This window comes from Camponotus vicinus, unplaced genomic scaffold, assembly GCF_025532165.1.
Source record: "Camponotus vicinus isolate PSW18456_S1 unplaced genomic scaffold, iyCamVici1.0 SCAF_2, whole genome shotgun sequence".
Lineage (NCBI taxonomy): Eukaryota > Metazoa > Arthropoda > Insecta > Hymenoptera > Formicidae > Camponotus > Camponotus vicinus.
Genome location: NW_028141956.1, coordinates 5,514,481 through 5,533,055, shown reverse-complemented (window position 1 = coordinate 5,533,055; position 18,575 = coordinate 5,514,481). Strand labels below are relative to the sequence as shown.

Genomic DNA, 18,575 nt, shown 5'->3' with positions numbered 1-18,575 from the left:
CAAGGGACACGTCTCGATGTCGTGAGATCTCCTGCAGAACCCGCTTCGAGTGCGTTCGTATTCTTTTGTCGTATCATCGATATGCTAAAGTTTCTCGAAGTTCATCAATCGTCAAAATACGTCGAATTTATTAATAAAATATATAATTATTATAAATTAATTTTCTCGTCATTTTTTATCTTATTATTGTACCATTTTTTATCTTATTATTGTACCATTATTTAGTTACTGAATGTAATCCTTTTCGAGCTATGGCAAGCTTTTGTAGCAACCTCGGAAAGAGCAGCTCGCGAAGGTGAAGAATCGCAATCTCGTCGGAAGCGTCTATAGTTCGCGATACGCAAACGGTATTTATAGCAAAAGTCAATAATTTCGTAGTAAAGAATCGGCGAGGACGACCTATCGTTCACGGAGCGACGGCAGCTTTACTTCTTCGCTACCCGGTATATCGCGAGATTGACCTCGCGAAATCGAACGGGCCTAGTCTTCGCGGAGAATCGCTCCATCTATCGATGACAATTATCGCTCGAGCGATGCGGAACGATGCAATTTCGCGAAATTACTCCTCGAGCGAGCGATTGTCTATAAGGTAATCCCAAACCGATCGATCGGGTTTGCCTGCGAGCGACGTACACGTGGCTGTCTATTCTTGATGCATTACCACGTACAATGTATATCTCGTCCCTCCCTTCGCGAGGCAATCGCGGATACCGTTTTATATAGTCAAATCGCGATCGCGTAATTCGCGAAAATTTATCTTATCGCGTATTAGAATGAGCGGCCATTCGTGAATCGGCAGATCTCTCGATATCTTCGGTCGCATTTTTATCACTCGAAAACAAAAATCTGCATCGATGTGCTCATGATAAACGATAAACTTCGGGAAGTTATTGACTTGATTTTTATAGCTTGATTTGAAAAATCTGAGGAATCTAAAATCTTTCCAATGAATGAGATAAAACCAGGTGTTATTTTTGACGATTGCTATCAAATTCGTAATATATCTTGTACATCTTTTGCTGTGATGTATATGCATTTTATTATTATAACATAATCCATGACACCTGTTTCAATTATATCTAATGACAAAAGTCACCGACAACTTCGATGAAATGATTGTCGGGGTTAAATATCGATTTGTTCACGGCTATTTAATATGATTATGTGTTAAAAAATCGTCGCTAAGTGAAACGACAATCGTAAACGCGCCTCGCCCTCCCTCAAAGGTAAAACTTAGTTTGTCTATTTCCCCAGTCTATTTCAGTCGCGCGTATACAATCGTGAAAAGTTTCGTTGAATGTACGACGCCAGCAACAACGGCAAGAGCCGTACGTAGAAAGGTAAACTCGGATTTGTTCGAGAATCACCGGGAAATAATCTAAGGGCCAGGTACGATAGTAGGCACGATCAACCGCGTGATCTCCGCGGAAATCGAAACTGGCTCGGGCGCTTCTATTCCGGGCCCCCCGAAGCAGTCCGTGAAATATAACTCGTACCACACAACCCCCGTCGTTTATTTCATCCAAAGATAATTGGATTTGGATGCCACAAGCGAATTACAAATTACAACAATAAACGGCTGAAATATTTATCGAAAAATTCAATTGTTTGCGAACATTTTCGTGTAAATCGAGAAAATTAGATTTCCTTTATCTCGAAATTGCGAGCTTTTAAAAACTTGAGGTTTGATGAAACAAGTTTTTTATCCTGCGTGAATGTCACTTTAAAGGTACAAATTGTATCGCTGATTATCGCAGTGTAATCATAACATAATCGTGAACAATAATAATGACGAGAGATTCGAAGGGAGGTACGAAGATTGGTATAGGAGATGGAGACAGGCACGGCAGCAGGCACGATCTATCGCGAGATCAGCATGGAAATCGGAACTGGCTCGAGCCAACCTAATCTAAGCTTTATCCGAGAGAGAAAGAGAGAGAGAGAGACAGAGAGAGAGTGAGAGAGAACTTTACCCTCTCCGGGACGCCTAACCTAGCTTACATGTTCACGTTATGGAGCTCCGGCATACACTGGACACGCATACCGACGCACACGCACACACACACACACACATGTTCCTACCCTGTGGCTGTCCGCCTGCATGTGCATGTCCACCGGCGCGTTTTGCACGATTATGCGAGAGCTACCCGCTATGCAGATCGATCCCTCGGGTCGAAGGTGAAGTCCGTTTCGGTGGCAAGAATGCCCGCGTGTGGACGCGACCGACGCGATGCATGTATAGATCACGAGGACGTGTGTGTGTGTGTGTGTGTGTGCGCGCATATGAATCGGCACATTGTGTATTCTACCGCGTATACGTACGGAATGTGCGCTTCACGACAGAGAGAGAGAGAGAGAGAGAGAGGGGGGGGGAAGAGGAGAGAGAGAGAGAGAGAGAGAGAGAGAGAAGAGGGAGGGAGGGAGAGAGAGAGAAACTTTAGAGCAACGATTGAAACGTTTATTAATGCGAGAGACGCTTCCGCATAATTCCGCATAACTTAGAGATTCGACTGAGGATTTTCAGTCGGTTGTCTTGAAAATGCGCAACGTGCGGTGAAGATTAATCGACTAATATAGCATTACATTTTGCAACACGTTCACGTCACTCTACGCTACAAATCGCGATATACTTCGATACTCTCGATCGATACGGTTGCTGATTAAGGCTTTATATCATCGTGATTGATGCGAATGTCATTTTCTTATCACGTATAATAGCTGGAGATAGATTTCCAGGGAATTCAAAGAGCTTCGAAGAGAGAAAATCTAGCGCAATAATAAGTGAAAAAAAATGCAAGATACGCGAGAATAACAGACTGATCGCGTCAAGATCGATTCAGCGACTAAAATCGCCTCTGGAACAATGCGAGCCCGACCTAGACACGCAAAGGGCGAAGAACCTTTGCTTCGTGACTTTCAGACGAAACCACTCGTCATCCTTTAAGAGCCTGGCGGTCGCTGATTAAGGCTCCTGTTCTCGCGAGGAGGAGGGTCGACGGTAGAAAGAGGAAGTGAAAGAGAGATAGAGAGGGAGGGAGAAAGATGGAGAGGAAGAGAGAAAGAGATTAGGCTACGTCCATGAAAGTTTACGGTGCTTGGGCACCCGTAAACGCCATATGGCCCGAAAGTCGCCATGTTTCCATCGTTTTCTTTCGCCCCGAAGCGGACTGAGGTCCCTACGCGTCTTCATTTTTTTTTTTTCACGGTAGCTGCCCCTCGTCGCTTCGCTACTCTTGCTAGCTCGACTCGAGCTCTCGATCCGGCTGATTTCTGTTCGAGTCTTAGAAAACTTCGATATTATATTTTCACTCGCTCTCTCTTAAATCCGATTATGTCGATACAATAATAATATACATCTAGATTTTCCTTTTCTAAAATTCAATCCGAGTTTCAGCAGTTAAATAAATAGATAAATCTTAATCAAACAAACGTACCCGAGGATGCTTATTTTTCGAAGCATAATAAAAAAATAATTAAGAATCCAATTTACATAATCAGGTGTGATAGAGTTACGAGAAAAATTGAAAGAGCGTGAAATTAAAAATTTCACGGCACAGAGTCGCTATACTAGAGGCAATAAAGGGAACCGCGCGATACAAAGGAGAAACGTAGACATACATAAATCTCTCACCGGCGAAACGCGCTCTCGGTACCGATCGCCGCACGATGAGCAGAGAAGAACTGTTAACTCACCTGAAACAGAAAGAGAATGGGTCCGTTATTAGAAGACATATCTTATATACGACCCGAGGAGCGGGCAATTACGACAGAGTACGGTTCATGCGTGTATATATTCCTCTGTTCGTCGCGCTGGCCGGCGCAGACAGAGTACACGGAAACCTCTAAGTACAATAGACAGTCGTCGGACTATCGGACTATCGAACAGATTATGCCGTCGTGTCGTCACGGGCGACGCCCACTCGCACGACATTACGAGAGAGAGGCACACATCGATGGTCCACGCGACATCGCTCGGCTAAAACGTTAATCGCGATGCCTAATTTCGTCGCATTAGTCGTTCGGCTACGGCTGTTAAACGGCCTTACGTTTACCCCACCCGCCCCCTCCACGACTGTGTTAATAAATTCTCCATGCCGTGTTATTGGCGCACGCGGATCGTGCAAACCGCCGCGCGATATGTATCAATACTGATACGTCGTGCAATTAGCGTGACTATAATTTAACGTGCTGTTGCGAATGGTAATTAAAATTTGCGCACGAGTGTCGCGTCTAGGTTTGATTGTGGAATCGTAAAAAAATCTTCGCCGGTATTTTAGAATTCACTCGTGTGTCGAGATAATTTACTTGTATATAAAATATATATATACATGTAAAATTACAAATATAATAAATTATTTTAATTATATATATAATGATAACAGGTTTTGCAAAAATGAAGAAGAAGAAGCTCTTAATCGGTTATTTCAGCCAAAGTTTGATATTTTCATCGCGACGCTCTGCTTCCTAGAAAATTCCGATTATTTCGCGATCCGGGCGATAACGCGTCGCGTCGCAAGTCCCGTCATCATCAACGTCATCATCATCAACGCGAACAACGCTCTCGGCCGGAGAATCGGAGAGGGCGAGTGTGCGCGAGAGAGAGAAGATCGCGGGGATATGAAGGGTGTATATGTTTCGAAACACATCCAGCTGGCGCCTCTCGGCGCTATAGCGGGCGTTATAAGCCCGCTACCAAATCAAGCGTGTGTGACACACTAATAATCGGACGTATATACGGTGTCCATATAGTACTCGCAGGTACAGACATACACACACACACACACACGCGCGTACACACCGTGGATCAGCATACGCCAGGCTCATATGTGCCCTTGCCTATATTGCGCCAGAGGATACACGGAAATGCGTATACATGTGTGTACGCGGGTGTATACGTATATGCATGTATTTGCATACGCGCGCTTGTGCTTTTGCGAGCGTTCACGTATGCACACGCGTCTCGAGAACACACGCGAATGTTCAGGGGATGATTGTTGGAAGATAATCGGAATATCTGGCGCCGCGGATAGTTACTTCCTTATGGCGGCGTTTTCAGCCATCGCTTTGGCGTACTACTGCCGTCCTACTTTGCCGGCATATTGTGTATATTATAAATATATACGGCAATACGAAAGAGAGAGACTCGGCGAAGTAAAGTTTCGGCATCAAGTATTTATCCCATGATGTACGGCCGATGCATGTACAGAGTTTTTGCGCCCATTGAAAATTGACTCGAGATGTAGCAAAAATAGCGAAAGAGCCTTTACATTTATATTTAAATCTGGAAAATTGGATTCCAAGATTAAAAATACAAGCAATTGACAAATATACATACGCGTAAATCTGATTGAAGTTTGGCTAAAAAGATAATCTCAGATTTCGAAAAAAAGAAAGAAAGGATCAGCTTCATCGAAATGCTCGATTGTGAGAGCACGAGAGCGCGAATCGAGTACTAGAATACTCGATAAGCGCAACGCAGAATAGAGTCGCAGCCATAACTGCCCGGGGTATTAATTTATGATTATGCGTTCCACGCATTTATAGCGCGAGCCGACCGAAAATATACATCAAACGGGAGCGTTCGCGGACGATCGTCGGTCTCGAAAACTCAAAGGAGAAAATCCCGACCATCTCCGTTTCTTATTTTTCGACCTTTCCATCCCGCCAACGTTAATTGTCATAATCGCACGGAGCGCGCGCGGCTTCATTAGGATCGTTTGGCCCGCGCGTACACAAACACGCGTGCATGCGTATATATGCTTACGCGTATTCAGGTACTATGTACATACATGTACACAGGGGTATGCAACGTATGTAACGGTAGATAGATACGCTGCGAATATACGCTCGCACGCGCAAGTGTGAACACACGCATACACGCACACATACACACACGTAAGTAAACACACGACGGAGAAACGCATATGTACGCGCGCTCGTATACAGAGTACGCGTGTCCCGGAGGCGACGTATCCGCGCAAACAGAGCCGGGGGATAATGGTTACCAGCAATGGATATATCGGCGAACGTGTGTTGGGGTCCTAGGATACCGCTATTAGTACGGCTCTAGGCCGCGTCTAATTATACCTCGCGCGCGCCGCCTCGCGCGGATATGTTTGTAGCCGCGTATCTATCGTATATGTTTACGCGAGGAGTGTACATGTGTGTATATTGTGCGCAAATTGTGGAGAACGGAGCGAGAGAGATGGCGAGAGAACGGGGGAATACCGTATACGCGTTCTCAACGCGGTCGTGCGTACGTGTGTATAGGTGCCTTGTGTGTATGTAGCGCGTGCGCGTGCGTAGCTTGTAGCTACAAGCGCGATCATATGGGTTACACATACGTGTCGGAGTACTAATGCTAATCCCAACCATAGATTACGAGACGGGCGGGGACGATCGACCGGAACTGCCGCCGTCATGGAATTTCCGCGACTCCTAGTTTCTAGCTTTCCTCCATCGTCGCCTTGGGTAACGTAAGTATCGCGATGCTTCGCGGATTTGACCCTTTCGCTGTATTCGAGCCTCGGAGAAATATATACCGTAAAAGAATATAATTGAGAGAGAGAAGAGCGTGAAAAGTGATAGCGCTATAATTTGTATTGTATCTCGCGTGTATCAATTATCATAATTTTATTTCGAATCGATGCTTCTCTCTCTCACGCATTATACGGAACATTAATAGAACAGCGGGTATGCGAAATAAATAATTCAGCGATAATGAAAATTCCCTCTGACGCCTATGATGCAAATTTCATCCAGATGATACGCGCAATCAAACTTTATTTCATTAAAAGAATCATGCATTGTAATATCATTGATGAAAATCATTTAGTGTGATAGAAATTTTAATGTATATTTCGGAAAATCTCTCTTTCTACCTATAATCGACTCGTGTCGACAATTCGGTAAAAGCACGGTAACGAACTCGTTGCGATAATAAAGTGGCACTTGTCGACCAATTCGAACGATAGGGGAAAGAAAAAACAATCAACTTCGAAGACCGAAGCCAGGTCGCCGTCCCATTTATATCAATTCTATTCATTGCCGCTTTTAACCTAGCACACACACTCGCGTGCTCAGTGGTTCTCATAGCCAACATTTTTCTACAGAATGACGAATTACATAACGTTTCTTTCAATTTGTCAAAATAAAGACAAACAAAGCATAAACTCTATCAATCAAAGAAAAAAAATCATTTACATTTCAATTTATTTAAATTCATTTAAATTTATCGAAAATATGTCACGTTTAATATTGTACATTATCGATATTATTTTGTGCTACTTTACAAGAATGTTTGGGAGAGAATTTCAAATATAACACATACATACGTTGATGCGGTGCCACGTTTCACTCGGAGTAAATTTGGTCGCCGGCAGCGCGCAACCGTGGGAAGGCAGGTGAAACGGAGCGATGTAACGGGCCTATCGGTTTCATTGATTCGTTTTTTTTTCTTCTCGAGGCAATTACACCGACCTCCAAGGCGAGCGCGCGCGCGTTACTTCTCTGCCGCGCGTGGATCGCTCGTAAAATGTTGAACGCGCCACGATGATTTCGTCGACGCCTGCGGCTTTCATGATTGCGCGATGATCTCGCCGATCCGGCTTGCACGCGCGCACGATTCCCTCAAATTTTCGTCTTTAATCGAAGCCAGCGCGTTGCTGGACCACCGCGATCACCGGCCACTTTCGCTTTTCTTTCCGTTCATCTCCCGCGTCATTTTGCTTCTTCGACGTGAATGTCCATCTTCCGAGAAATCTGCGTGTTCATAATCATCTCGCGTATTAATCTTTTAATTTGAAAATCGAACGAGTAGGTAAGAAGCAAAGATATGCGATAAATGTACACAAGTGTGCGATTTCCAAATTGTCACTCGGTTGTGGTGAGATGAAAGAATTGAAATTGAGTTCATTAATCCCTGATAGGATTATGTAAAAACGGGGGCAGTTATGACAAGCCATTTATTATGCACCGAGGTAGATGTATGTTATTTTTCTTAGTTCTATTTTCCTCTGTGTATCCGGCTGAAACGAGCTTTATAGAGAAACGCGCCATCGTGGCGAAGCACGTAATATGAATCTTCATTAATAACGTCGAAATGGCAGGTCTCGACCGTCCCGTAAAATGACCGGATAAATGCAAACGTCTGTTACATGTATTTACTTATTAGTCGAGGTATACGCGCACACATACGAATTACAATTTCTTAAATTTTTCCTGTTAAAAAAAATGCGAAAAAAATTGACAAGAAATAACGCACATAATTGCGTCTATTTGTATAGCCATTCTAAGCAGCGAGATTCAATTTGGACTTCATATCGTTGCAGCTTAATCTATCAAAGCGATTCAAGTCGCGCGACAGCTCGAGCGACTTAATTTTCGCTCGGGATTGCTCGACCCGCGCATTGTAATACCCCAAAATGGACGCGGCGAGCTAATTAAGTCGGACGTAAAGAAAGATAACGTTTCATAATGAAGGTGGATTTTTTGCCTATTTTTCGAGAGCGCCGCCGTCTCCCCTCTCGTCGTCCCGACGCTGCGCCGGGGAAGATTTTACGCCCGACAAGCTCTCGGGGGGGAAAAAAAAAAAAGATCGTCCGAGTATACCAGAGAGAGCAGCGAGTTTAAAACGTTGCAAGTGCCGTACCGGATATGAGAGACGCGGAGGTGGGGAAAAGGAGAGAAAGAGAGGGAAGGAGAGGGGAAAGCGCGCGCGGACCGGAAATGGCCGCCCTTAACCCGGCGCGATCAAAAACTGGTTTCGCCAGACACACGAAAGCGCCGCCGAGAGATGAGGGAAGCCGAAAAAAAAGGAAAAAAGAAAAAGAGCGAGAAAGAGAGAGAGAACACTTCCACCACCGTTCTTCTTCCTACCGCTCTCTCGTCGGTAAATAACGGATAATTTCGCTCTCAAATAAATCGAGGGAGGCAAAAGTTTCGGCGTTAAAAAACGTTTAAGCCGCTGCAATATTTTAAGGGAGCCGCGCGGGGAAACTTTAATGCAGTTAATCCGGAGTGACTTCCACAAAATACGGCCCTGGGAATTCTCGTCGTGGCATACCGCGTAGTATTACCTCGCACGAACAATAACGCGGTTCCGACGATCAAAACAGTCGCCGAAAATAAGCGGCAAACGTTAAATTTATTAACAGACGTGATATTTTGTTGAAAAAATTGGATTGATATCGCTAACGATCTAATTTTGACTATATTTAAATACTTGAGCCTAAGTAATAAAGATGACGTATTTTATTCATATTTTAATTCTCGCAATTCGTATTAAAACACGTAAAGTTTCATTATTGTAGAGACAATCAGGTATTATTATTTTTTGATTATGTGACAATCTTTTCATCGAAATGTGTGTCATATTTAAATTTGATATTTTGTAACGTAATTGTACAGTCAATTTCTTCGATTAGCTATTATTGTTGCGGTATTTTCTTAGAAATGGCAAGCGAATTGAAATTGATGACAAAGATACTGAAATAATGGATCGACAGCTGTCCAATACAGCATAAATACATCTATTCGATCTCACTTGTCTCGTAACGTTTTGTATCATTAAATACCTCTTTTATTCGGCATAACGCAACAAGCATAATTATAATACCTTTGTACCGTTAGCATTAGTAAAACGTTCGATTGAGACTGTCTTAAAAACCGAATGAAAAAGAGTTGCCAAATTAAGAATAAGTAATTACAGATCGCGTCATTTTATCTAATGTTAATGTATCGTAATGGGATGAAATAAGGAATTAAATTAATTAATTTCCATTGAGAGAATTTATCGGGATCGAATAAATTACGTTATATCTGATGTTTGTACATCGATACGTAAAAATATTTAAAACATTAAAGATAACATTAAATATTTTAGAGAATAATCCGATTTAATGAGAAAATCCTAGAGACAGATTAAATTTGCAGTCCAAGTCCAAAAGGAGAACCGCTGCGAACAGTCCATAAGCCAGAGAGGATCTAGCGGCTGTGTAGACTGTACTGAAATAATGTACAGTGCCGTACAAAACGGCAAGTCGACGAGGGGGAGAAGAAGGAGAGGGGGGAGATCGAGAGGACGAGGGGACTCTCCGTCTCCCTTCCTCACGTCGCCCTCCACCGCTCTCGTATCCCTCTCCCGTCGTCGGGGTAACAATGGTGTGCAAAGGAGATTAACAAACAGAATAAGCTAACGCATAATCGCATTATTTCTAGCTAAGCCGCATTTAAATTAGATAGAAATTCCATTTAACGAAACAATGCGGGGATGATGAGTCACTTTGCCGTATATACGCGACGACTCGCAATGTCGGAATAGACATTGTCCCTTGACTGCGGCAGCAATCCCAGCATTCCCGGCGCGATGCTCTCGCTCGCTCGCACGAATTTCTGATTCCGCGAAATTCTTACAAGCCGGTCGTTCTTATCACGCGCGGTCCGGAAACTGCACGAGTCTCGTCGGATATGATTTGCCAAGCGCCGTATATTTCGACGATCATATTTTATCCTTTTCGGAAAGCCCACGATGAGCAAAAGAATATATATATGTTATTTTTCTTCCATTTATATATATATATATATATATATATATATATATATATATATATATATAATATAATATATATAATTAATAAATATAAATATAATAATTAATAATCAATATAATACATAATATAATAAATATAATAATATATATATAATATAATAAATATAATAATATATATATAATTAATATATATAAATATGAATTATATATATAATAAATATTATAATTATATATTATATTTATATAAAATAAATTAATATATATATAATTATAATATAATATATAATTTATATTCGTTATTTTTTACGAGATATTATCGCCATTACTATTAAATTAATATAGACAGTATGTAACCAGATTATAATGTGTGAAACTGGAGCAATATTAGTCAAATAGTGCGACAAGAAAAGATATATAACTATATCAGCAGGATGTAGGATTCATCTATCTCTAGAGCACAGAATGATATCGCTTGTTCTAGTTTCGAGGAAATGTGATGTTCGTACACAAGCAAACACATGCACACGCACAGCGTTTGTCTTTCGACCTATCGATTTTGGAAAAATACCCCACAACAATATGTAATAAATCGACTCACGTCGATTGCCCTCTGACATTTAAGGATCTCGTATTAGATAACGCAGCTTCTAAACTCATCAAGCCGTCGTTTATTCAAATCAGCTTGAAAGTTAGCGCGCACCATCAATTTCAATCGACATATGTATTCGCGAATTCGGCCAATTTCACGGAAAGGTCGCCGTTTAAATCCAACGTGTTTTACAGAGAATCGTTACGCCGGGTCGTAAAAATTTGTAGAGCACCCTATATAATCGAGGAAGGGTGCCCGACACAAAAAGAGCGAGCCAACGACGACGAGCCCGCCCACGTGAGGGCGGCCATATTCGTGACGTAATTCTGACGTCACCATGCCGATAACGTGCTCCGCACACTTCGTCGGATGCATAGAGAAAATCGTAAAACGTGTGCAGCCTCCCTCCCTCCCTCCCTCCAATCCGCCTCCCGTCGCCTCTTCTGTATTCGCGATTGACGCGCAATCCGCTTTGGGGGAAAGCGCTTTTCTCGCGCGAGACGAAAACTCGGATATTTAGATTTTTCGCGGAAAGAAACTCTTCTATTCGCTTCTTTTCCTTTCAAAAGAATTTCTCGATATATATTTGCCCTGTATTCCTCGTTATACGCGTTACACTTTTGAGAAATATCGCTCGGATTAAATTATATTGAACGCGAACACAATCACAGATTTTGACAAGTCAGAAATATTAGATTTGAATTAAATCGAGTCAGGTTCAATTATAATTATCTATCGCGAAACTATATTAAATAAAAAGAAAACAATAATAGCTAATCCATTAATTATGAGAATAAAAATGCAACTTGGTTACGCAATCAAATTAAATTATTAATTGTCAGATTAATGAGAGTAATTTATATTCACGCTTTTTTTCATACATCAAAGTGTAACAGAAATAAAATCGAAGAGGGGAGGAACTCCGAAATATAGTAAACATAATTTACATTTTTGCACACATATTTAAATTATTTCAATCTAAAAAAAAAATCTCTTATATTAAGAAAAAACAAATTATTTCAATCTGAAAAAAAATTCAGAAAAAAACAGTTATATGGAGAAGACTCTACTCTCCCCTCTTCCTCGTGATCGGATCAATGAATGATAGAGAGCACCCCTCGATCTCTTACCTGAGGACCGCCGCCCACAATCGACTGGTAGGCCGATTGAAAAACGCTGCCCAACTGCGTGAGGCCCTCGTCCTCCATCTGGAACATTATGTCCGCCCCCGGCGAGCCGTTGTTGTTGAGATTATTATTGTTACCCATCAGCTTCTCCGTGCTACCGACGTCAGAGCGAAGTATCGTGTTGGACTGCATACTCACGGTGGACACGACGGGAACGACACGTGCGAGATTGCGGGGGATCCGCGGCGAATGTTCGGGCGCGCGCGCGCGCGCGCACGCGGGTGTGCGATCGATATGTATATCAATATATCTCGGTGTCAGATTTTAGCGACATTGGCGTCTCGCGGCAGACAATCCTGCGTCGTTCTCATCATCGTGGAGAAAAATCTCACTAGCAGGAGCACAAAGGGGATCGTCCCGCGACGATCGACGATAAAATGATTGAGGAACGATGCGCGTCGTCACGTGACGAGTGTCCACTTTGCAGAATCCGCGACGCGAGAACGATCGGAAAGTGCGTAACGTCGCGTCGTACCCGTCAAGTCGAACATACCACGCACTTGTCACGGCGTCCGATATACACACCGAGAGAGAAGAAAGACGAAAGGGATCTTATCGCTGTTGATACTGTTGCGGACCGAGATCTTGGTCCTTTTCGCGACGACGCGAAAATCCTCCTCGCACGGCGAATCACGAACGTGTCATATCGTACTCTCGTTGTTCCGGGAGACACACAGAAATGTCACCGATAAATACTCGCATCAGGATGCACACGCGCGCGATAGCCGCCGCTGCTCCGCTGGCTGCATGGCGTCAAGGACCGTTTTCGAGGTTAGAACGCGAGAGCGAGAGAGAGAGAGAGAGAGAGATAGAGAGAGCTCCTCGTCCGTTCGGCGGCAGTCGGCGCGTCCTATCGCGCGCACTGCATTTTTCTCGATCCGCGAGAGCAAATACACGGCGAACGATCGTGAAAGCGGAGAGTGCGCGATCGCGTTCACTGTTATCTGCAGATTCACCGGTCGTTTACGAGCGAAGGAGGCTCGACGGAGTCGGGAACGGACGTGAGAAAACGTTCCCCTCACGGCATACGCGACGAGACTGACGCGTCGGGTGGGGAGGCGACCGCTATTACTATCCCCACCCCTCCCGCTACCAAACGTTCCCATCCCCTCTCCTTCGCCGTCGTGCGCGCGAGCCTCACTCCGCGCGCCATCGTCGTCGTTCGCTCGTTCGCTTGTCCCTTCGGTCGCTCCAAGATTTCTCTCGTCCCCTTTAGCTCCGATCTCGTAGAAAACAACCCCTAGCGCGAGGGGCCATCGTTTTTGCCTGCGTAGAAGCAGGCGTATAAGCGACAAGCGGACGCGAACGCGAGTGTGGGTGGGCTCTCTCTCTCTCTCTTTCTCTCTTCTTTCTTATCCGTAAACTATGCGCCGTGCGGAAAACATCGGTCCACTTGTTGAGTCGAAAAGAGAGCGACCGAACGAGAGCAAGACGGAATCGGAGAACGGGAGAGCGTGTGGGTGCATGAATGCGTGTGCGTATACGCGCACGGAAAAGTGGCGTTCGAGATAAAAAGCTTCGCGCGCCGCTAACGACAGACAAAGTCGGCCTCCGTGGACGAGAACACGCGGTCGATCCCTGCGTGACGAGAGCTCGTCTTTATTTACGCTACCGTTCACGATTATCGCGCGTTTCGCTCAGATCAACGCGGACACGTCGATCATGAATCTGTCCGGGTTTTTCCGGGCGAGGCGACACTTTAAAATCTTTTAATATTCGATATCAATCTTATGCTCATTTATGATAATGATGCTAATAATAAGAGTAGAAATAATAATATTATCTAAGATATGTATTATAATTACTAATAATTACTAATAATAATAATATTGGCTAATATATATATGTATATATTAAGAGAAAAATTGAAGATGTATATACAAAATATCCGATTAAAGTCTAGATAAAAATATGCCGAAAAATGGATATTTTTAAGGAAAGCAAAATTACAGTCGATTTCGCGACATTTAAAAATTATTCGAGATATATACACCGATAAAATTCGAGATTAATAAAGAATTTTAGCGTAAAACGGAAAACGATGGCGAAAAAAATTTCATGATGTTTCGTGTAACGAGTCTCGTTGCGAGTTTCTTCGAAACTGTCCGATCTCGCCGTCGAGGCGCAGTTAATTAAAAGCTCGGCGCGATTCTCACCGCTATTATAATGGATCGTCGGCGAATTTTAAGGTGGCGTGCTTAACTTTTGCGCGAAGTTAAATGGCGTTGTTTACCGCGCCCGGCGAAGTTTAATGATATCGCGGCCGAGAATATCTTCATCTCGTCGCCCCGCGAGCGGGGGAGTCCCCCGTAACGACTCCGCTCGCGATTTCGGAAAATCTGTCAGTGAAAGAGAAGAAGTGGGGGGGGGGGGGGAGAAGGAATGAGGGGGACAAACGAGATATCTCGTGGCGCCCAAAGGTGCCTCGTTAGTCGGAAATTCGTGAGTAATTTTAGTGTCGTATCCACGCGACTGGCCGAAGGTTTATAATTACCTAACCTCACCCGACCTGATCTAACCCACTTGGCAAACGAGCGAGAGTTCTAGTTTTCGTCTCACCGAACGCCGGATACGACGGGCGGAATCTCGTTAAAAAAAAAAATCGATCGACCGGAAATTGTCGACGGCCTCCCAATTAATATCTGACTCGGTTTTTCTCAGACCTAACGAATCGACACGATGTTTTATAAGCGACTTCAACGAGATGCGATTATAAATTAACAATTAAATCCTAATGGGATATAATAGTATAAGTATTTGCGTTTGTATATTACGGCTAAATAGTTGGTTGTTACAATGTAGCGACAATTGACATCAATTGCGAATGGCCGCTTTTATTGAAGACACTTGATCTCATTTCGATTCAAGACATGAGTCGAGCGTGCGAGCGAGAAACGATAATTTCTACGGCATACGGCTTGATCGATATTTTATTATTGTAAAGGTGAAGAGAGAGAGAGAGAGAGAGAACATGCGCGTCGTGCATGTATATCTTATTTACAACACAAATATAAATATAGATCTAAAAGTAATGTACATTTAGGTTTCTTTTGAAGTAGGTTTACTAAATGTAATAAAGTGTTCTCGTATCTAAAATGTGACAAAATGTCACGCTCATCGCCGTAATGGGCTGTAAGGTAACAGAAGTCAAAATAAATGACCATACTGTCTCGAAAGATTCGACTTGTCGCCAGGTATAAAGAAATTCTCACTGTTTGGAGCTGGTATTGACAGTAAAATAATTAAAAACGACAACACTGGCACAATGGGACAACACCCAGTGTTTGGGGGTCGTTTGTACCTTCGAAATACCCGCAGGGGCGTCGAAAAGACTTAACTTTTCCGACCGATCACGAATCTAACGGCGCTGTAGAACCCGTTAATTTCGAAACCCTCGTCAAAATTACATAGCGTGCGCTCATTAAGGCGCTTATTTCAAACGTTGCGTCAATTGTTTTCCACTGCGCAATCTTTGATAGCTCTTTTTCTTTCGAAAATTTACAAAACGAATTCGCGTAATAATAAGCGCTTTGACTAAATTAAAGAATATGATAGAGAGAAACTAGAGGGAAAATGTGTGTGTGATATTCATGTCCATTTATTATTTTTTTTATTATGACAATAACAATACGCGAACGCGAGACATTTCGATCGGAGCGACATTTAATAAGATAAACAAGCCATCGTTTCGGATATAATCGCTAAGGCAAATAATGACATAATTTAATTAAATAATTACGTAATGTTCGTTTGTCAAGTCGAATGATAAGGAGAGCACGTCGTTTGCAGTGACTCCGAGTATCGATCATTATGAAATGGCCTCGCGCGAGAGCGCAGGTTACCCTCCTGCGAGTTTTGACGATCGACGTCAAAATCTCCAGCTAATGCGGCGCATTTGAGAATTTCACGGTGACGGCGTGAAAACCACGAGAGAGATACCCGGGACACCCGCGGTGTCCCCGACTGGCATTAATATAGCCGCTGTAAATCTCGAAAGGTACTTGTCGTGCCGCGCGACTAACCCGAGATCAGTGGCATATGGTGCTCTCAGACGGGATCGCAAAGCACTTTGCTCATCGCAGTTGGATCGGTCCGGATGATAGTATTGGAGACTTGGATGAAGAGATGAAATAGTTTATGAGAAGAGCAACTTTGGGATTTTCGTAACATGGAAAGTGTTTTTCGGATTTCTCTCTCGTATTTTCTTTCCTTCATTTATCGAGAGAACGTTTTAAAAATCGATGCACCGCTAGCTTTGAAATTTTTAATTAAAAATTTTGTTTAAGCCGCTTTATCCAATGACGTAAAGCGTGTTTCAACATCACATGCGTGCGAAGAATTTTTTCCCCCGCGAAGAATTTTTTCCCAAATTCCGCATCGCCAGAAAACGCGAGAATAAAATTAATAGAAAAAGAAGAAAGAAAGAAGGAAGAAGAGACGCAATGTTGTCTCGAGGCGTTTCGTCATTGGACAGTCAACAAATAATTAGGTAACCTCGCCTGGCCAACTGTGTAAACTGTTCGCCTCCTCGGTATCGCATCCCCGCTCTTTCTACACCTTATCAGGTCGCGTAAAGACGACGAAGGCGAATAAAGGGAGAAAGAGAAGAGAAGAAGAGGAGGATCCGAGATAGAAGTAAAGACGAAGAAAGGTGGAGGAGAGTCGTCGACCCGGACGCCTCTTCTTTTCTTTGCGCCGTTGTAACCGACGCGCGATCCCCCTTTCGAGGGAGCGTGAAAAAAATAATAAGATCGTGGCTGTCGGAGGTCGATCCTCCTCGTCTCCTTCGCTCGCCCGATGCGCGCGGGAAACACGACAAAAACGTTACCCGGCAAGAAAACGGAACTCGGTGTCCTCCTCCGCTTCGTCGGCAGCATCACGGTGCGAGCTTAGAATGCTCCGATGCCATGACTAATAGATGCCGAATAATATAATTCGCAAAATTTCTATAACTCTCGTTAGAGAGACAAGCAGCGATTTAATTGTATGTAAATGAATTTATTAGAGACTATTATATTTAAATTTATAATGTTATTCGACGCACGAGTTTATTACATATTTCTTTTTCATATAGCATTACTTTTTGACTTTTATACATATAATAAAAATAAAATTTGTATAAATAAAAGAATATTGTTATTGCGATGCTAACTTTAAATATGATTATTAAAAACTACTTTACAAAGAACGCCGAAAATAATTTCGCCCATAATACAACGAAAGGGAAGTAAAACGGTAATATTTCGCGAAAGGTAAACGCGGTAAAAAGCGCGGTCGAAGCAAAACTTTTGCGAGAAACCGATTTAATTTCCCCCGATACAACCCTCTCGTGGATATCGTGTCCAAGGGTGAATGGCTAAAAGGTAATAGTTAATAACAGCGCAGCTGAAAGGGGGATCCAGTAATCCTCTTCTAATTTCTAAAACAAAGAGAGCCGCGGATCGCACCAACGAGAACGGGAGAAAGAGATGGAGAAGGAGAGAAAGAGGGAGAGAAGGAGAGAGAGAGATGAACGGGCGAATCGAAGGAAGCATGAGAAAGAGAGAGAAAGAGAGAGAGAGAAGGAAACATTCTCTTGCAGAGGCAAAGCCGAGATCCCGAGTTCGGTGGATTCGAAGGGGCGAAGGAGCGAGCGGGTGGTAGAAGGAGAACTGAAATTGGGATGGGAAGGTGGGGGGAAAGGGGACAAGGTTCCACCCTGGAACACATTAACTGCAGGGCGACGGGGTATATAGGGGTGGTTTGGGGCCGCGCCACTGGCGTAAGCCGAACGGAAAACGAAATCATTCTCGGGAGCGTGCAACGTGGTAGGTACGGCTTAATTCTGACCTCTTGTTAACCGAGTGGCGTAATGGAGGTAACACCCTGTACGCTTTCACGAGTACTTCCTCCGGAAATTATCGGACTTAACGCGGTGGGTGAAATTTTGCCCTAGGAATTATTCCGACCCATCTTTTTACGATCCTTTAATATTGTATCAATGTTACAATTTTCTGCCGAAAAGTTTTTAAAATTTGATCACGATATAATTTCTTCCGATTAAAGAAAAAATATGCTATATTCACACTAGTACTATTTGATGTAAGAGAAAAATAGAATTTTCAATAGAAAATAATTATAAAAAACGCAAGTGTATCGTGTACGAATTAATGAGATTAATTTAGTAGATTTTTACGCACAATCAAATGAAAGAAGAATCTCAGTTTATCATTATCAGAACTGACACATGTAATCCCTCAAATTAATTCCA

The 18,575-nt window shown here is 43.1% G+C and overlaps 1 protein-coding gene across 10 annotated transcripts in view; it reads right to left on the bottom strand.

Annotated features, from left to right (window-relative positions):
* Positions 1-18,575, bottom strand: part of LOC145967350 (protein daughterless-like) — a 118,265-nt gene that overhangs the window by 65,770 nt on the left and 33,920 nt on the right. For 9 of the 10 annotated variants that reach the window (XM_083092170.1, XM_083092164.1, XM_083092161.1 and 6 more), the window contains exon 7: positions 12,269-12,346. The exons of the other annotated variant lie outside the window; for it this stretch is intronic. In XM_083092170.1, the coding sequence (XP_082948296.1) occupies positions 12,269-12,346 (78 nt within the window). The remainder of the gene's footprint in view (positions 1-12,268; positions 12,347-18,575) is intronic. 10 annotated transcript variants of the gene reach the window in all.